A 21,651-nucleotide genomic window follows, 5' to 3' on the forward strand; every position below is an offset into this window, starting at 1 on the left:
TCTGTTAGATGTGTGCCAACATGGTCTCCATTAATCCATAATGATCCATAATATATTTAATATGAATCTATAATTAAACAAATCATTAATTCATAAAATCAAATAATAAATTTTTTTGTGATCACAGATTTTATATTGAATGTTAAAGAACCCATGACCAATGCTCACAGCCTGCTAAGGTGGATAGTGGTAAAAAGCTGCATACTTCACAGTGTGTCAGAATACGTACACATGAAAGTGGCATTAGCTACATTCTGTAAAAACTTGCTTTATTTGTTTATGTATACACTCACTAGCCACTTTATTAGAAACACCATACCAATACTGATTAACACCCGCTTTCGATTTTAGAATGGGTTTCATTCTTTCTGGCATGGATTTTACAAGATCTTGGAAACATTCTGTTAAGAATACTAGAGAAACACAGAAGTGCCCTCAGAAGTGCTTTGACAGATCTAGTGACTAAAGAGGATATTTAAGTACACTCACATATTGTCATCACTCACATATTGTCATGATTATAAAACCAAATTGAATGAATAAATTGTGGCTGTAAGTAAAGTAAATAATAACAGTGCTATGACGATCTTGTTAGGTCATCGATCAAAAAAAAATGAACGAACAGTATTTTCTGCCTAATTAACAGTATTTCTCTAACATTCTCTTTGTCCCTCATAACATAATGAACCTTACAAACTGGCTGTAACGGCCTCCTAACGGTGAACATTGTTTCTCACTGGAATGATTGCATGAACAACATATAATACCATAAAGAGTTTATATTATATAGATTACAAATTACACCAGTAAGATTGAAGGCCTTCTAGAGGTGTTTCTAACAGTATTCAAAATATAGAAGACGCTGTCAAGGGGAAAAGATCTGAAAGTATAATCTATCATTTCAAAAAGGGAAGTCAAAGTTCAGATCAACCTGGCATCGTATAGTTCATCATTGTCTTCCTCGAGAATCTGCTCTAGCTGAATGTAATATAGGCAGTTTTGTTCTTCGTCCTTTTCTACTTTCAAATGATGTCTACTCACTCACTCAGTCATTCGCTCCTGCTCTCTTCCTACCATGTATATATACTGTCACCTCTCCGTCAGTAAACTTTAACATTTCCCCACTCCACCAAATATTGGACCTTTCCATCTGGAGTGATACGTTTGGCCAGTATCCTCACAGCCTCTCCTCCGCCCCAGCCTCGTGCTGTGTGCTCCTCTAAATCCATTCCGTTGGGGTAGGGTGCAACATCACGCAGGAACAGTGATGGGCACTGCTCAAACTTCTCGACAGGCGAATGATCTGACGACATGGAGCAGGGCAGGCAGGGGGCTGGAAGTCTACAAGGGTCCTCGGCACTATAAAAGGAGGGATGAATTGAAGAAAAGATAAGATTTAAGATTTGATTTTTCACTTAAATTATTGCTGACTATATGATTTGAGTGCAAACAGCTGGCTCCCCAATTTAACTTTCCCTCCCTCAGACACAGCAAATTATGCTTGAGCACCTGACCAAGCCGATGGCACGCCTAAGAACTGAACACAAATCTTCCCAGTGATGAGCTAGCATACTAGACTAATGTGTTTTAAAATTCTATTTTCATTTAAACTTCTATTTCATTTTAGATGACATGTAGATTGAGTAAAATTTGTTTATAATATATTTTACATAGTTTTACATGATAATGTTATGTGTCAAACATCTCAGCTACAGCCTCCACTAACATGTCATTATTATGGTGAGAAATACATCCAGTGAGCTGGTAATGTACTGTAAATCTTCCCACTGTTCACAAACCTGTAGTGATGCAGAGATCGAGGCAGACCCTGAGAACCATTGTATGATGAGTGATACAGGGGAAACATTCTCTTGGGTGGTGATCTGTTAAAATACAGATTATTACCAAACTAGTTAGTTGTTAGTCATTATTAAACCGGGCACATTTTTTAGTTTCTATAATCAAATGATATCATTTGTTGTTGACATGCCTGAAACCTGAAACCAGAGTATTTAACCAATTGTAGATGAGAACTACCAGAGATGAAACATACAGGCAAATAAATGACCATATTATGGACAGTAAGTAAAATAAAACCCAAAAGCAAACGTATATATTTTGATTATGTTGCAAACTGCTGTGATACTAACCCCACTGCTAATTCCTCTTCTGATTTCCGGGAGTTGTAGACGCTTGCCCCGTTTACACATTCATGGCAACATGGCACCAGGTTGATGTGGTTTGCAGGAACTTCTGGTGAACAGGACTGAAGAGAACAGTAAGGAAAAAGAAACACAGAGCCAGAAACATTAATGCTTACTGTAAATGAACTGATCCAGTTTTAATACTAACCTGATCAGGGCCAAGAGTCCAACACCTACCAGAAGCACTGGACTCTGGGAGGGAATACATGGAAACTTGAGCAGACCTCGGGAAAATGAGGTACTTACTCTACCTGCTGCACCGCAGTTACTGATCATATAGTTTTTTTTTATTTTATTTTATTTATTTTATTTTATTGTTTTTAATTTTTACCCCTTTTTCTCCCCTTTTAGCGCATCCAATTGTTCAATTAGCATCGTGCTTCCTCTCTGTCTATGCCGAACCCTGCCCTGACGGAGGTGATTGAAGCTAACCCGTATCCCCTCCGAAACACGAGCAGCAGCCAGATGCATCTTTGCCACCCACACATTGACGAGTTTGGCGCCACCTAGCGTTGCATGCGGAGAGACACACCCTAAGGGCACCCTCTCCCATCTCTGTGTAAGCGCCTCCAATCAGCCGGCAGAGAACGCAATCGCATTCTGACAGAGAGAGACCCACATCCGGTTCTTTGTCCCACCCCCCACATGAGCAACCGGCCAATCGTTGCTCATATAGCCACTCAGCTTCGAACCGGTAAAGCAAGGCTGGATTCGATACCACGCTTCTCAGAATCCAGCCCTGGTTGCAGCGCGTTTCTTTTTACCGCTGCGCCACCTGAGCGGCCTGATCATATAGTTTAAATGATAAGAACGTTCCTGCTTTACAGTTATAAATATATTGTACGTAAGTATGTGGACACCATTTTAAAACCTGCAGCAGGATAGCAAATGCAAGTAGATGCAACAAGACTTTCCACAAAATTTTGCAGTGTGTCTGTAGAAATCTCTTTCAATTCAGTCAAAAAAAAAAGCATTAAATGGTGGGGTCAGACACTGACTGCAATCAATGTTCCAATTCATCCTAAAGGGGTTCAGTGTAGGCTACTGGAGTTCTTCCACAACAAACTTGTCAAACCATGCATTTATTGACCTCACTTTGTGCTTAGGGACACAGATGTGCAGGAACAGGAAAGAGCTATCCCCAAACTATAGCCAAACAATTTGCAAATAGTACAGCTAAAGCACCAGAACTCAAAAATCAGAACGGTTGTCCACATACTTTTGGCCATAAAGTGTACATTGGTATGGCTGGAAGTGACCTAATTACTAGATTGAAATATTAATATCAGATTTGTTTAGGGAACCTATGAAAGTCATTAAAATGAGGTAAGCAAGGGCATATAGTGGGCAAATCTGCTGTTTACTTGGCAGCGGCGTTGGAGCACAGCTTCAGATTTTTAGCACTCATGCAGAATCTAAATGATTTCATTATTCTGTGCTGCATTTCTTTCTGCAAATTCATTTCACAATAGCAGCAGAACACAGCGTCTCTAGTCATCTGTAATCTCACTGAGACATGAATATAGATAAGAACACATCAAAGTCAGAAGCGCTGTAGATACTCTATCACACAGAAAAGATTTTTACTGTACTGAATTATAGCTCCTTCATTTTATTTTCCTTTTTTCTGCCAAGCAGATCTTTCTAGAGTCGCATGAAGACGATGCTACAGACATTACAGCACAAATACTGATCACATGATGCCACATTAAATGCCCAGGCTTTAGCAACACCTGCATTGTCAGTGTGCCAATTCCACACGACTATAATCAACTGCAAAGTGCAACTGATTGCAATCCCAGACTGTGCATCTCAACCAGATCTTCATCTCCCTGTAATGATACACTATATGGCCGAAAGTATTTGACCATGAGCTTGTTGGGCATCCAATTTTAAAAACAAATAGTATTAAGTGAGATTTGTGTCATGCTGATAATTATATAATTCAATAATTTCCCTTGGGATAAATATTCTATCTATCTGTCTGTCTGTCCATCTATATATCTATCTATCTGTCTGTCTGTCTAATTATCCATCCATCCATGTGTTTCAGATATACCATATCCAGGCTTGTGATCAAGGCTTCTCACAAGACTTTATAGTATGTCTGTGGGAATTTGAGCCTATACAGTCAAGAAAGCATTTGTATGGCTGAGCACCGTTGTAGATCAAGAAGGCTTCAACTGGTGTTCCAGTTCATTCCAAAGCTGTTGGTTTTTTAAACCGAGATTTTCTTCTTGCCTTTACAGACCTAAGTTAAAAAAATAGAAGGGGTGTCCCAATACTTTTGTTCACATAGTGTGACAATAAATCTGCCACATAACTATGGAGCACTACTGTATAGCCAATAAATATAAAACATTCCAGAAAGTAACATTTTATCACCAGGAGCAAGTCTATAAAAATAATCCATACACACAGTAACTGGTGAACCTTATGGCCTGACTGGGTCACTTTTAAGTTTAAGAGCAGCTCATTTTTAATGCAGGTGAATGTAGCATCTCCGCCCCTGATTTCAGACAGATCTGTGGTTATAAAGACAGCAGTGCTGACCTGTGTCTCGATGATGCGCCGCTTTGATTTACGAGAGTCCGGCCCCACCGTTCGTCTCTGGCATGGCAGTGACAGCGGGCTGTGAACCAGATGACAGAAGATCATTCAGTCACCTTGATGGGTTTCTTTTCATGGAGCCAGCATGGTAGAAATGAGGCAATAAATATCACTAGAGTTTCCAATGAGCTCATTTTACCTCGGAAACCTGATTTAAAAATGACAGAAACTTACATTTGAATGAAACGGAAATAAAACAAAGGATATAAAGCTGTTTCCTTTCCACACTGCATCAGTTATTACAGACACTACATGACTTAAAGTGTGTGGACACCTGACCATTTCAAAACCACCAGACGTAAATATGGAGTTGCTTTCCTACCCTTTTGCTGCTATAACATTTATTTTAAAGAACATTTAGGATCAATAAGCATCATAAAAAAGCAAGACCAGCCAGACACTAATTCATGTTATTTAATGTCAATTAACATTAATTAATTAATGTTCCAATTTATCCTGAAGGTATTCAGCAGGATTGAGGTCTGAGCTCTGTGCAGGCCACTGAAGTTCCTTTAAACTAGCATTTATGGATCTTGCTTTTGAGCGCAATGTCATGTTGGGTAAGGAAAAGGCCATCCCCAAACTGTTGCTACAAACGTATAAGCATACAACTGATTTTAGCAATGACCAAAACACCTAAATGTCATTGGATGCCAGGGTAAAATTATTAAACAGACCATTATTTAAGAAACAAGTTACCCAACACTCATATCACCCTTGTAAAGAGTAATTGCCCCTTTATTTAATAATTTGTTGTACCACATTTCCCAGCAAAGACTGCAGCTTTTTATACTTTGATACTGATTTATTCACTCTTATTTGCTCGACTGCTTTAAATTAGCTGCTTATTTCAGATCTCCCCACCATAAGCATCTCTGTTTGGTTCTCTTTTGCATACCAATTACATCATAATTGTATTATGCACATAAATAGGTAAATAGGTCTAAATAATAAGGTGAATAGAACTAGGAACCCACGATTCTGGTTTCTAATTTTCTTTTTAACCGAGGCTTCTGTTGTCCTTCAAGTGAAAATGCCATTTGAAATTGTGCATAATGTGTTTGATCATTTTCCAAGAAAGACTGCAGCTGCTCTGCAGACAAATCTCATTTCCTTATTGCTGATACAGTCGAATATTACCTGATGCTTCTGTTATTCTTTTATGACACGGCAGTTCGCGGTTTTAAAATTAACAAGAAATATTTAGCAGATTTAAAGGCCTACAGTGCAACATCTAAGCAGTGTGACATAATAAAGCACAGCAGAAACGCTTGTGAATTTAAAATACAGGTGGGTACCAGCATCTATTAAAAAAGCCAGATCTTTACTAATTTAAAAACAAGCGTTGATTTATTTTTGTTATTTATTCTTTCAGTGCATTTATCCACTTTAAATTAACACATTTAAAAAATACATACTTTATACAGGTTACATAATATTATGTAACATACTAATGCTACTAATAAAAGATGTTTTCAAGCTTATTGCACCTGGTTTCATTTTATAAGACCATCAGCAATCACATGTGTTTAGGGACTAAATTATTAAGCAATACTTAAGTGGAAAAACAAAAAGAGCCACGGCAAACACCGTCAACATTCCATACTGTCCCATCGGTTCAATAATTTGCAAGTCAAAGGTACTGGACTAGTAAGCAGAAGGTTGCTGGTTCAAAGCCCACCACTGCCAGGTTTCCACTGTTGGGCCCTTGAGCAAGGCCCTTAACCCGCTAAATGCAGACCCTTTTGTCCAAAGTGTTCATGGAACCATAAATCATTCCTGGACAGGTGTTCTCAGACTAATAATGAAAAAGTAATCCAGGAACTAGCACTTATAAACTGAAAAAATGATTTGCAGGATGATCTAAAAGCAGCAGGAACAAAAGTTACACAAAAAACTTAATAAGTAATTAACTGCACCACGATATATCTGTTCCTAACCCAGCCCAAAAACATTTTCACTAAGCTACATAAACAAATCAGAACTTTTAGAATAATGTGCTCTGGTAGGTTAGTTGGGTGAATGAGACAGAAGACCATCATGGATATTACACTGACCTTTTACGGTGCGTGATGTTGATGGGCTGTTCAGCAATGAGGGGTGAGGAGTCAGACAACAGTGGAGGAGGAGCCCGAACCTGAAGCCCAAAAAGACACTTTTTCTTCTTGATCTCCTTCCCAGAGACAAACCTTTATAATGAAAAATACTCAGTGAGTATGTAATTACATAGAAATATATATGTACACACAACACACATAAACAAACACACAAACGCACACATGGACACACAGAAACACAGGTACACATACACACAGTGAAAATACTTCTATTCTGCATTTTTCTCAAATTAAATACAGTGATTTTACAAAGATTCAACTTTAAATACACCAATGGTTATGCTGATTATGTTCTGTACCTTTTGTCACAGAGTATGTACAAACCCCTCCTAATTACTGAGTTCAATATTTCAGCCATTACACCCATTGTTATAAATGTATACAAAGCACAGAGCAAAATAAACAAAACAACATGGTTTTAAAACATATCCTGCACAGAGTTCTGACCTTAACTCCCACCTTCAGGATAAACTGGGATGTTGTTTGAAGGACAGGCATTTTGATGCAAGCTTTCATGCAATCAGAGCCTGATTTTATTCCAAAATCTTGGAAAACCTTCTCAGAAGAAGAAATCCTATTTCTTATTTATATATTTCAAATGTTTAGCGTTGCATATTTGATAAACTCTGATCAAATGTTCAGCTGTTCTTATATGTTAGGTTGGGGTTACATAAAGCAATGCATTAATTGCTCATGTGTACTTTAAATCAACACATTGCCGCTGAAGTAGAGCGGTTCATGTTCATGAATGATTATAAGCAGACTTAAAGCAGTGGAATATGAGAAGTATCTCACCTGTCCTTGTTGGAATTTAAAGCATTGAGCAAACTGTTGGAGCGATCTTGCTTCTGCGTATCTGACAGCTAAGAACACAGAGAAAATGTCACATGCATATTAATAACTGTAGGCCATTAAATTCATGCAGTCTGTTACATATTCCAGCAGAATTCGACTGCATTGTGAAAAACATGGATGATCAGGTGATTAAAATATGGCTGTTTCAGTGTACTGTATTTGTTTTTACTTTTACAATATGTTTTAATTGGGATGTCTGTACAGTACAGGAAATACTCCTGAGAATTAAACACATGCTTCTAAAACTACAATCTGATCAAAAAAACATGCATCGAATAAAAATATTATTTTCATACACAGACTAAAACATGTAACTGACTACTTTTGTTTTTGTAATTTATTATACTTTCAGTGCATATATCTCCTTCACATTTATACATTTTGCAGCACAGTGATTTAATTTTAAGCCATTTCTCTGGACAAATCCTGCAGTCACGATTTCAAATCCTCTATAAATTGTCATCGGGATTTAAATCAGTCTTGAGTTACTTAAGCTTAAGGTTCGGCAATGCTGTCCTGTTAAAACGTCCAAATTTAGTTTTTGGCTGATGAGATTAAACTCTCATCTAATATGTCACGGTACATCACTCCCTTTAGGTTTCCTTTAAGGGCATGTAATGCTGTAGTGCCATTTGCACTAAAGAAGAGGCTGCATTTTCTTTTATTATCTATTATAATGATCTCTAATAATTTAGTGTAATAAATATGAAATAGAGAAATCTGGAATAAGAGCAATTACATATTCACAGCATTACAGACATGCTTATACAACATGCTAATCATGGTTATGTAAATATTTGTTTACATTACCGTGCCCAAGAGCAAAGAATCCCAGTTCTCGTTGGCAAAGGCCATTATTTCGTGATCAAAATCAAAGTATTTTCTCTTGCAGCACAGTGACAGATGATAGAGCAACAAATGGGCCAGATCTACCCTGGAAAGATGGAATAAATCATAAAACATCATCACTTATAAAAGACAATTTAAGCCTGGTGCTTTATTAGTTTCACTTATTTGCTTATTAATGAGTAGAAAGTAGATTGTACCATGTCATCGGGAGTCTCTGGATGGTTTCAGGGCCGTTTGTACACACCGAACACTGGAAGTGATAAAACCTGGAGGGAAGATTGGAAAATGATAAGTGTGTAAAATCAGTGGTGCAGTATTTAAGTGTTTTAATGACCCCACTGCACTCACCTGTCTCCATATAACAGAGGTTTAGTCAGGCACTGCGTACAGGCTTCATGAAACCACTGACCACAACCATTACACTGCAACATCTTCAGGTTCCACCTAATGAACAAATCATTCGAAATGAGGATGGGTTAATCAGAAGGATAGAACTAATAATGCAATACTTTGCAATATCTTGCCTTATCTGATAGTGTTAACTTTTTCTATTAATTTTCCATTATTTTTTTTATTAAATATGAATGGATTTAAAAAGCCCTCAACAGTTTAAACATGACAGGTAATTTGTAGACAAATCGTATATAATTGTAAGTGAATGTATAGACGTCTGCTAGATTCTCTGGCAACCACTTAAAGAAAATGTCTGAGGTGTCTGTAGACCCCTAGTGCTTTTACCTGATCTAACAGTTTTAAAAATCAGCCTCACAATTTAGGCCCTCCATTCAGAGCTTCAGATAACGTCTCAGATCAAACACACACAAGCTGGAACTGCTATACAGGCCAGTAGGATGCTGATTGGTCTCATTTTGAGTGCCACCACTGTTTGTTTGTTGTTGTTTTTTTCCAAAAAATTTTATTATTTTACTATTATTATTATTTATTATTATATTAATCTCCAGAAATTTAAATTAACTTTAATTACAGTGAAGGTTTGACTTACTCTCCCGGTCCAGCGCAGTAGCAGTAACACTGTTGCTGGTTAGTCAGATGTTGTGGGTCCCAGTCTAAAGTTGAAAGCTGATAGGGCAGCCCCACCTTCATTAACTGCATGAGCCGAGCAAAGCGACCTCGTTTTAAGGCTCCCCCTCTCTAGGATCAAACCAAAATCATTAAATACATGAAATACCATGCACAGTTATATACGCTAAGCCTAGTGAGATGAGACTATTATAGTGAGGAGTGAGGAGTATCTATTATATTGCTAATTTTAATAGTTCATTTGTGCCAAATACTATAAACTAGTCCAGAATGTTCAATTCTCACCAGAACAGCAAAATGAATTAATATTACCCCAGATCACACTGACTTCCTGTTAAATCATGCACTGACTACAAAGTTTCATTAATAATCTGTAATGGGGCGGATCGCGCCCTGGCCTGAAGTACCAGGTGTAGCCCCGAACCTGCAAGAACCGAAAATGAAGCAGTCTGCAGGATGCTTAACAAGGTAGAACAATACTGTTGCTAAAAAGTCACAATTAACAGAGCAAAGGGAAAATAAAAGCTATAGCCAAAATAGCAGAAAGATTCAAATCCTAGTACTTATAAATTAAATATATTAAATGGATCCAATAAAAGTGTCAAATAAAAGCCACTTTGGAAAAAAGCAACTGCTGAAAGAGTATATGTAAATGTAAAATACCACGTGCATTTAAAGACTGAGGTTGAAGAACAGCCAAAAGAGAATTTGGGTGTTTTTAGAAACAGAGGTCAGATGAATAACATTCTGTAGCTGAATGCAGCAAAATGAAATGATAGACAGATTAAAGAACTGCCAGGCATCACACTCTACCTAAAAAGCAGTGCAGCATAAGTAATTCATGGACATTCACAAAGAGATGCTAAAAGTAGAAATTTGCATCGAAGAACATTCACTGAGAGATAAAATGTGCCATTTTTTACAGCTCGAAAAGAATTTTCTTTCCAGCTTTACCCAGTACCAACTACAATATCTGTCAAAATCCAACCTTGGTGGCGACAGCAAAGACACACTGCCGACAGATCCAGGAGTCGATCTCCACTTCTGGATCGATGGCTGGAGTGTGACACTGTGCATGATAACCTGCAAAGAGAAAATTTATTTAAATGCCTCACAAAATTGGTTTAAATGCTTTTTGTCTGATGAATAATCATCCCAACCCATCCCAAGGGTTTAAAACAGTTTGGCTAGTAAATGTATTAGATTTTCTTTGTAAAAACCTTAAGTCAAGTATTACCCCACGTGGGTACTAGGTTGAGCAATCTTTATAAGCAAACAATTAATAGCAGTAAATTTACGAAAACTGGCTCCTCATTAAATATTTTGCAGGTTAGGACAATTAGCAGATTGTTTTGTGCATATTAATTTTTTGCCTCCCAAAACCAGATTATCTGCTGCCAAGTTGCTGCAAGTGGTCATCAGGTCTCCATTCATCCTGTTGAACTGATTTACCATGTAAGCATAAATTAGGATTGAATTTTATGCTTTCTGATTATTTATGTAAATAAAAACATACAATTATACCTAAATATATATGTATTCAAATGCACTTGTAGCTATGTGATGTCATCTCCTCCTTTCTGCTCATTTTTCTTTTCATTAGCTTTGTCTGTTCCTGTATTAATATATTTCTAGAACTTACATAGATATTTTTATTTATAACAAACTGTCTAATAACTAAAGCACTGGTTTATTAAATGTTATTCTCAGTCATAGTCTTACTGTTATATCTCTGCTGAGATCTGGGTCAAGACCCCTAGTGAGCAAGAAATGTTATGAATCCATTCAATATTGGTACAGCAGGTGAAGTTGAAGTACAAAGTACAAGTAAAAATAGAAGTACAGAGGGCAAGTGAGATTTGCAGAGAGAATCTGATCAAACAGAGTAAATATCTTACAGATACGACAGGAATCAACACTAAAGTCTTTCATTATTAAAAACACTTCATATTTAAAGCTTCACTGTGTAGAAAGAAATATGTAAATCATCTTTTTGCAAAATCCATCAAAACATTTTTGCACATCCAGTATAATCCACTATAATAGTATAATGTTGTTCATGCCAGATTCAAAATGTCACTTTTAAATAATCAATACTAATAATCATGAGTAACTGACAAGCACTACTGTCATCATTGTTATAAACAGAAAAACACACAGACCAGCACATTTCTGCTTAATCAGCTCAATCTCTGTATTAATAGACAACATGTTGAGAATGACAGTTCAGACGTCTCCTTGTCATGACTGGTTGGATGTTGGTGGTCATTTTGTTTTTTAATGTTTACTGAGTCTGGAGCGTCACAAATACCAGATTCATTTGCCTGTTAAAACAAGTTTTAATGTCCATGCACAATTTCAGCACCATTCATAGCCAACTTCTTAAATGACATTTCCTAGAAGCTAAATCTTGTTAAGAAGCTGTGGCTAGATTAACTGTTCTTTATGAGACCAAAACACACAAAAGTTCTCAATGCTCATTTAATAAGAATACTGTATTTACTAGTTTGCTTACCATGGCGGCATTTGAGACAGTTTATGAGTGGCTCTTTAAGAGGTGGACCATCGCAGACACAACACACTTCCTCTCCACTTGGTGAGACTACGAGAGAGAAAGATGCTTAGAATCTGAACTGAATTTAGGATGCAAATCACATTTTCATGTTTTCTAAGTTACACAATGGTAGTATTAAACATTATGTAAATATTATTTCATATTATTCTTCAATTATGCTAATTTACACAAAAAAACAACATTATTCTGAACAGCACTATGTTAAAAATAAAAACTTTTGTAATAAAAATAAAAAATGATCAAGTTTTCATGTTTATTAGGAAATTAACATAAAAGATAAGGTTGTCAGTTATTGGTGCACTTGAAGGCAGGCTTTGTAACAAAGAAACAGGAGGATTAAAAAGCATATGAAAACAGCATTCAGTTGAGTTCAGTTGCCATGAAAAAAATGGGTTCTATTTTTATCACTTACATAAATGAATGTCTTTCTTGAGGACCCAGAACTCTGAATTATCCTCAAACCTGACCAAACAACACTGCTTGATTAGATCTACCTGAGAAACAAAGGGACGTTTTTGTACATTTGCATGTTAGTGTATCTCTAACTACACACAATGAACACGATTATGAAACTCACTCTTTTGATGTTGCCTAAGTATAACAGCCCGTCACTCCATCGTGCTAGAACGTCCTCTCCCTCACTGACCACCCCCATCCTGAGAGCACAGGACACACACAGTTTGAGTTAGAAAAGAACCTATTTTATACACATGTAAAATCTAATGAGAGTCTAAATAAGGCTCTTAGAGCAGGATAACCGAAGCCTACATCACTTCTACGTGTGAGTGGTTGTGTTAGAGTAGGGAAATCCTTAAACTGTTTGAAACAGATTGAAAATAAAAATGTTTCACTCCCTGAGAAGCACAACACACTGCAGATTAATTTTAAATGAATTACTTTCTGATGCCATGAGCTTTTTATATAAACTACATGGCTAAAATTATGGACACCTCTCTTAATTATTAAGTTCAGTATTTTTAGCCACATCTACTGCTTACGTGTGTATTAAATTAATCATATAAAACTTGTCATACGCTTTAAATTTGTGTCCAAAAGTTTTTGTTTCAGCATGACCGGACATAGTTTGACATGTTTGGTTTGGACAAACTTCACTGGCCTGTACAAATCCCTTTTAAGTGCAAAACTTAAAACTTGCATTTCTGTTGTTTTTGTTTGTTTTATTAGGTTAAGAGTTCTGTGTGGTGTATAGAATAAAATGATTGCTGTGCAGTTTATTGCTTATTGTTTTTGTGAGACTGTTGTTCCTGCTGCTTTCATAGTTGGTAGTAATCCACAATCATTATCATGACTAAAATGAATAAAATATAGCCTATGATTGGATACAAAATGCATTTTGGTGTCTTGCCTCTACCATTCAGAAGATTTATCTTTCAAACCTAAACTAGGGGGCTGTGGCCCACTAGAGGTATAAATACCCACTGGATGTATAATATATATATGTTTTTGTAATAAATATTACATAAAGTACTGTGTATTACAATATAATACATAAGTATAATTTCCACCCCAAAAAAAATACGGATACAGAGAGAATCTGATAATTGTTGCTGGCAATGTTTGAACCCAATTCCACAGTTAGTTCTCCAAATGGTGCACCACCCTGCTGCTCTGAATCACAACCCTGAAGCAAAAACATTGCTGTGTAGACAAGTTTTTGAGGATTAAGTGCCTCTGCTTTTGAGGTACCAGACCAGAAGTTCCCTAAACTTCAGTTTAGTACTTTTCTGCTTCAAGTTTACAGGACAAAAGTTGTGCTCCTGCCCCAAGGGCTTTGTGATGTGCAGCCTAAAGGGTTAAATTCAGACTGTGCATGGCGACAGGATACAGTAAGAGCTTTGAATGATCAGCATCATTCAGCAGTGAGCCAGTGTGCACCGAGCTAATCAGCTATGCAGTGCCACACATGATCAAATGCATTCATCCTTATGCAACATCCTATTACAGAGCGTGCACTCAGTTCAGGCCCGTCAGAACGCTTCATTAGTACCGTGCATGCAACGCGAACGCATACACACATGAGAAACTATGATGAAGGAATAAGGTCAGCACTATAACTGGCTCCATTAACACGCAGCGCGTGCGGACGTGCATTAGCGCGTGCATTTGCACTGATCTGATTTCATCTAACCTATGCCTGCAACTCTGGAGGCGCGCGACACGCGATGACGGCATGAACGAGCTCATCAATCAATTAAGCGTGGCAGAAATGCGCGCGCGCGAGAGTGAGAAGGCTAGACAGGGCTCGTGCTACCTGTAAAGTGGTGCTCCTCTGTGTCGGGGTCACTGAGATCTCCTCCGGTGCTGGACATGAACCTCTGTCCTGAGTCCGCGCTCTGCCTCCAGCCCCCCGCACTTGTTCCTCTAGGTGCAATCAATATGAATTTATTCTGATAAGCGGTGAGGTGAGGGCGCGCGACGCGGCGCGAGGCTTCAGTCAGTGAGCGAGCCGCTCTGTCTGTGTCGCCGCTGTTTGTCCTGCCGCGCGCGCTTTCATGTTCCGGTGTCTTTTGGTGTCCGTTTGCCCCCCGCCGGTGCGATCAAACGCGGCTGTCAGCAGAGAGTCGATCCCGCCAGAGACGCCATCACCTCCGCCTCTCTCTCTCTCTCTCTCTCTCTCTCTTTCTCTGGCGCGCGGACTTGTTGTGACGCAGACATAAAACAGGAGCGGGTACAACGGAGTGAGGGGGCGGGAGGAACATCAACACCTTCACATCTGTACTGATGCTCCAGGCTGCACGCGCCTTTAAAGCACAGCTCTGCTCCCTCCTCCACAGTGTGTGTGTGTGTGTGTGTGCGCCCGCACTAATTAGCCAAAGTTACGGACTGTCCTAATTGGTCCACTGGACTTGTGGAAAAGTTTGCAACCACTATATTTCTGAGAGTGCACTGTACAGAATCTGGCACTGTGCTTTTTAGTAGCATCTAACTTTGGGCTCCAGTGGTTGACCATTGCTGGTAACTCCTCTGTGCCCATATAAGATAAGATAAGACTTTATTGATCATAAATTTTCAGCATTTAGCAGACGCCTTTATCCAAAGCGACTTACATTACAGTCACAGTATACAGTCTGAGCAATTGAGGGTTAAGGGCCTTGTTCAAGGACCCAACAGCAGCAACCAGCAGCAGTGGTCAGAGCAGTGGTGGGGCTTGAACCAGCAACCTTCTGATTACTAGTCCAGTACCTTAACCACTAGGCTACGGCTTGCTCAAGGACCCAACAGCAGCAACCAGCAGCAGTGGTGGGGCTTGAACCAGCAACCTTCTGATCACTAGCCTAGTACCTTAACCACTAGGCTACGGCTTGCTCATGGACCCAACGGCAACCAGCAGCAGTGGTGGGGCTTGAACCAGCAGCCTTCTGATTACTAGTCCAGTACCTTACCCACTAGGCTACGGATTGCTCCTCGGGCTACGGCTTGCTCCTGGGGAAATTAACTAAAATTCTTTCTTTGCATATCCCAGCTGGTTTGGAAGCTGGGGTCAGAGCGCAGGGTCAGCCATTGTACACCGCCCCTGGAGCAGACAGGGTTAAGGGCCTTGCTCTAGAGCCCAACAGTGGCTGCATAACAGAGCCAGGATTTGAACTGTCAACCTTTCGATGGATAGCCCAAAGCTCTACCCACTAGGCTACCACTGTCCACTAATATAAATAGGACTAGTTGGACCGCACTCAAAGTGCAACCTCATGCAGAGAGCAAATTTGTTCAGATGGTCAGTTGTAATCTAGAAGCTGTGGTAACACTGGTGTCACTGTCAGTAGTCAAGTTTACTATTAAATGTTTTATCATCACTTTATCCTGGTCATGGTCACGGTGGGTTGACCATGAGTTAAACAGTATAAGCAGCTGTAGTTGTAGCAATAACAAAAGTAGCTATCACAGTAGTAATAGCAGTTTCTTATTTTCATTATTGTTAGTGGTAGTAATAGTAGTAGCAGTTGTAGCAGTTTGTTGTTTTTATTAGTATTATTTATTATTATTATTTGGGACAGTGGAAGACTAGTGTGTAGAGCTTTGGGCTATCAGCTGAAAGGTAAAGAGTTCGAATCCCAACTCTGCCATGCAGCCACTGTTGGGCCCTTGAGCAAGGCCCCTAACGCTCTCTGCTTCAGGGGCACCGTACGATGGCTTACCCTGCGCTCTGACCCCAGCTTCCAAACAAGCTGGTATATACGGAAAAATAATTTTGTTGTATGTACGTCTGTATATGTATATATGACAAATAAAGGCCTTCTATTATTATTATTACTAGTTGTAGTAGTCGTCATGGTAGCAGCAGCAGTAGTAAAAGTAGTTGTAATAGTAGTAGTTGTTGTTGTAAAAACAGTAGTAAAAAGGTGTAGTAGTTAGTAGGTAGTAGTTATATCTGCTGTAGTAATAGTAACAGTATTAGTTGCAGTAGAAGCAGTAGTATCAGCTGTATTAGTATGAGCAACAATATTAGTAATAGTAGCAGTAGTAGTAACAGTAGTAGTAACAGTAGTAAAAGTAGTACTAGTAGTAGCAGTAACGTTGAACGTAAATATATAATTTGCCCCTCAAGCATTTGCATCATATAATTCAGAGCTTTTCATGCTGTTTTCAAAATGGCCTCTGGACAGCAGCATTTCAGTTCCTTATTAGCACACCAGAGGGCAAACACAGAACACTTACTCCAGATTAAAACTGAGAAATCACATTAATGCCATATTGGCACATTTCAGTGTTTCTTTTAACATTCCCTGACTTTCCTTCACTGTTTCCTCTCAGAAAAAAGCAGTTGCAGCTCTGTAAGACAGTTCAGTACATTATCAGACCAGCTAAGTAATAAACAAGGAACAGAGTAAACATTCTGTTGAATTCAGTAACAGAACCTAGAGTGGAAATATCTGCAAATTAACCAGTCGGTCTTTAGTGACGGTCAAAGAGTTAAAAATACTTAATTAAATTTGCAAGACTGAATTTGTTCTGTTCAAATTGGATTTGATGAACGTAAGTAAGGGTGTTAATCTGAAAATAAAATATTGTAAAACAAATGTTACTAGGGTTCTAGTGTTACTATGGCTCATGTTTCAGCATGGCTTTACCCTGAAGTCCAAAATGACTTGGTTTGATGTGTCTGGTGTGTTTGCTGTGGAGTAACTACAGTGACCTGCTCAGACCCCTGGCCTAAAGACAATGATACTGGGTTGTCTGTTTTCATACCAAGAATTTTTCTTTTTGTTTTGTTCCACCCATTAATTATGCTGACGTTTTAATGTATAACCTGCTCAGAGGAATTCACTAATCATCAAGGAGTTGTTTTACAATTCAGGGCTTTGTGAGGACTAAGATGGGAGTATTTGTAGTATACTTAGAAACAACCCAATTAAGGCTGTAGTCAGAAATACATTAACGTCATGGTTTATAATGCATACAGGTTTTCATGATATGTTGTAAAACTGGTCTAGCATTCTGTCATCATTTTTTTTGTACATGTGCATGAACGATTGTACCCTGCACATCACCAGCTCTCACAATTTTCTACAGAACTGCAGTGATCGTAAGAAACCATTCACAAAGTTAAAGAGCTTGTCTTTCAAAGAATGCAGCAGCCTTAAATAGCTTTCCATGGGATTTTACTACACCAAGTGCAGATCTTGCTTACAGTAAAAACCGAGGATTACACTGAGATAATCACTTTACGAGGAATTGCTTACCAGGCAGAACTGTGAGGTAGGAAACTAAAAAATGGAACAAATGCAATCTTTAAAACTATATTTATAAATGAAACTTAAATTGTTTTTTAACTCAGAAAAGTCGGAATACACAGTTTTTGCTGGAACACAGGTGACACAGTATACAGTCAAATAAACTTTACATTGCCAGTGGATTATAAAAAGGACAATATGGGGAAGCAAATACAGGGTTTAATAAGATTGGTATTTAGTCACCTCAATGGCCTACACAGAGCCCTGACATTTGCTCTGGCAATGTTCTGACAATACAATTAAAAACAACAATCTGTGATTAGGTTACTCTCCTGAACCTTTATTTAACTGGAAAAAGTACAACAATGATTTTTAATGCCTTGTTGACCAACCTGATTGTATTTCATTAATAATCTTTTACATTTTTTTTTATTTGATGCCTGCAACACATTAAAAAAAGATTGGAACAGATGCATGATACCAGTTCAGTTTATAGAATATTAAAATTGCACCATTTTTGAACCAATCCACAACAAGCAGGAGAATTGGTAACAGGTGATGGTATCATGATTGGTATCATTGTAATGGGGAATGAGTCTCACTACAGAAAGCGCAGGGCAAATTTTACACACCTGTAAAAATGGAAATGGAGTCCATGTGCCAAAATGTAATCAAGGTAGAACAATACTGTGACTAAAAGCCACTAACAAAAAGGGGACAGTTGCAAATAAATAAGCAGCCTAATTAGTAGACAACCTGCAACAGAGAAAGTGGACATAACAGGGATAGTGCAAAAGAGAACTGGATGTCACAAAAGAATAGGCTGCTCTGGCCTTCTGTGACAAATTAGCCCATGGAAACAACATACAAGGAATCTTGAGAGTTCTCATCAGAACTTGCTGGCTTGGCTATGCATGAGCCGAACCTCTACCCTACCAACTGATGCCTCCTGTGCCAGTGGTTTTACGGGTGGATTCGCTCCCAAAAAAGGGACGTCATCTTTTGTCATATACTGCTTAAATGTGTCACAAGAGTTTTAAAAGTGATAGTTTACGCTTGTGGGTGGCACATTGGCACATTGTGTAGTGCTATTACCTCACAAAAAGAAGGGCCTGGGTTTGATCCTGGCCGGGCGACAAGGGTCCTTTCTGTGTGGAGTTTGCATTTTCTCAAGTGTGAGTGTGTGTGAAGGGGTGTGTGTGCACTGTGACCTTTCCAGGGTGTTTCCTGCCTTTCGCTCGAATGAATCAGACCCATCGCGACCCTGACCAGGATAAATTGGGTGGTAAAACAGAAAGTGAATAAATGAATGAGTGAATGAATGAACAGTTCCCTCTTGTGACCCCTTTGGCAGTTCATAACCGGCTGATTGCCAAGCGTGTTGCTTTAACACAGAGCAGATCGGAAGTGCGCCGTCACCATAGCAGCGTGTGTGCGCGTGCGTGCGCACTCTCGTGTGTGTGTGTGTGTGTGTGTGTGTGTGTGTGTGCAATAGAACGATAAGAGCTGACAGTAGATCAGTTGGAGAGAGATCAGTTGTGTGTGTGTGTGTGTGTGAGAGAGAGAGGTATGGAGCGAGAGATACACCGACTGTAGGATCGGATGGACGCGGAGCCTCAACACTAGCAGGTAGAATATGTATATATTAAATACTATATATTAAAAAACACATTAAGTGTGTATGATTGAGCTTATTGATGAAGTTGTAGGCGCGGTCATGTGCACTACACTCACATCAGGTGTGTTATTATGAGGAAATCATTATAATTCAGGACGCGTCCTGGTCTGCTTTTCTCTTCTTTATATGTCTGTCAGAGATCGATCTGCTATATAAAATACAACACTGAGTATTTATCACCTTCCACTGTGAACTAGACACCCAGTAGACACTTTGATCTTTCTCAGGGGTATTAAATAAATTTGGGGTGTGACCCAGAGTAATTTGGCTACTGCTGAGCACAAGCTGCCAACTCATGCAGAAATAGTTTCAGTTATTAGCAAACATACAGAAATAAACAGGAGGCATTCAGACTCAGCAAGCTCCTGAAAACTGCTCTCCTACAGGCAGTACATGATGTGTAGCAGAGTTGTTCTGGGATTCCAATGCTTTCTGTAACTGGTCTTGTTCTGTGACAAAAAAAAATGATAGCCCCAAGTTTTATTTGAGTTTTTAATGGGTTTTTTTAATATGACCAAATCTGCTGTTCCACAAATATACGAAAAGCAAACTAAATGGTTTATTTGACGATGTTAAAAGTTCTGTAATACCATATGCTTGTGGGCTGTGTATGTCTTTATAATGGCTATGAATGTTCTTTTTCTGTGACAAAATCTTTTACATTTTTTGTGGGCTATAAAGATGACTTTATAGATGTATATTTGTTACATGGATTTCTAATTTAACGTTAATGATTACGATTGACTACTGCTGATGACTTCTCCTTGCTTGTTTAACAGGGCTACATTCTATACACATACATTCTAAGCACAACATTAGGACAACAAATTGTCAGGGAGGTTATTTGAAGTCATTCTAAGCAAAACTTAAAGTCATACTATTGTCTGTACAAACAATTGTCCATATAATGGAACAGTGGTCTCATGTTAAGAGGTAATTTGTCCAGATGGACAGTAACAGGTCTTCCATGAATTAGGAGCTACTGGAACATGGGCTTTACTGTTCACAGAAATGCAAGCTTTACATCACCATGTACATAAGGCTTCTGTTTTTCATTGTTCATCTGATCAGCAACAAACTTCATTTGGCCTTTAAAGAAGTTTTTTAAAAGCTGCATGGCACATAGTGACACTCCTAACTTATGACTTATTTGGAATTAATCAGAAATGGCAATCGCAAGCCAGGCAAGTCAGGTACCCAATCTCACTAATGGTCCTGTAGCTAAATGAAAATGATCTCTGCAGTGACATTCCAATCAATCATGACTTGATTTTTTTGGAATGTGTTTGAGGCAACAGATTTGGTAAATAGCATTTTATTCACAATAAGTTCATTATGTAAAATATTGTTTTTGTACTTGTTTCGATGTATTACAAGGCAAAATGTACAAAGTGCTTTCTGTGTTTGAGTAAGCCAGTCAGTACTTGTGTGGTCTGATGTCATTTCGCTGTGCCATTAAATGCAGTTTAATCAGAATTGCAAATATGAACAGATAATTAAATATATAGTTGCAGTATACTTTGCACTTTTGCAGTGCTTCCATAATGTACTGCTGAGGCCTCTCTTTATTTTTAAATACTCAGAAGAGATTTCTATCAGCACTGTAATCAAAATACCACAGAAAGGAAAACAGGAAAACACAGGGAGGGGTCAGAATTCAAATGTGAGCTGGTGGTCCACTGTAAATCATGTAAACAAATGAGGTACCAGCACCCACAGTGTGACAGTCTCTTCATCAGTGTTATCACACACTATCCACACCACACTAAATAGCGTGTGTGTTTATGCACCACAGCCACTACAGCCATGCTCCACCGGAGTATGAGGACAGCTGGGGTGGAGCTGCCGGAAGTGGGGTCAAAGGATGTTCCTCTTATTGGATATCGGCCTCTACCGGCGGAGACGGAAAGGCAGTTTGTGAAGGAGGCCAGCGCTGGAGAACAGGTGAGACTGCTTTTATCAAGAAGTGTAAAAACATCTAGTCATGGAACTGTGACTGGATCAATAATCTTAAAAATCATCAAAACTGATA

The 21,651-nt window shown here is 38.6% G+C and overlaps 2 protein-coding genes across 2 annotated transcripts in view; one reads left to right on the plus strand and one right to left on the minus strand.

The window, feature by feature from the left end:
• Positions 1 to 269: 269 nt before the first annotated feature.
• Positions 270 to 14,853, minus strand: phf1 (PHD finger protein 1). The gene is made up of 15 exons (XM_062985591.1): positions 14,524 to 14,853; positions 12,829 to 12,907; positions 12,664 to 12,745; positions 12,192 to 12,278; positions 10,665 to 10,759; positions 9,639 to 9,787; positions 8,984 to 9,079; positions 8,833 to 8,901; positions 8,597 to 8,720; positions 7,727 to 7,794; positions 6,872 to 7,003; positions 4,758 to 4,836; positions 2,151 to 2,266; positions 1,800 to 1,883; positions 270 to 1,359 (listed from the first exon to the last, which is right to left on the minus strand). The coding sequence occupies exons 2-15, from the start codon at positions 12,904 to 12,906 to the stop codon at positions 1,101 to 1,103; spliced, it is 1,518 nt and encodes a 505-aa protein (XP_062841661.1). The 5' UTR covers position 12,907; positions 14,524 to 14,853; the 3' UTR covers positions 270 to 1,100.
• A 4,620-nt stretch (positions 14,854 to 19,473) lies between these two features.
• rgl2 (ral guanine nucleotide dissociation stimulator-like 2) overlaps positions 19,474 to 21,651 on the plus strand; it is a 35,716-nt gene continuing 33,538 nt past the window's right edge. Inside the window, exons 1-2 of the mRNA XM_062985183.1 lie at positions 19,474 to 19,570; positions 21,415 to 21,563. Of these exons, the coding sequence (XP_062841253.1) occupies positions 21,426 to 21,563 (138 nt within the window). The 5' untranslated portion in view covers positions 19,474 to 19,570; positions 21,415 to 21,425. The remainder of the gene's footprint in view (positions 19,571 to 21,414; positions 21,564 to 21,651) is intronic.

This window comes from Trichomycterus rosablanca, chromosome 23 (assembly GCF_030014385.1).
Source record: "Trichomycterus rosablanca isolate fTriRos1 chromosome 23, fTriRos1.hap1, whole genome shotgun sequence".
Taxonomy (NCBI): Eukaryota; Metazoa; Chordata; class Actinopteri; order Siluriformes; family Trichomycteridae; genus Trichomycterus; species Trichomycterus rosablanca.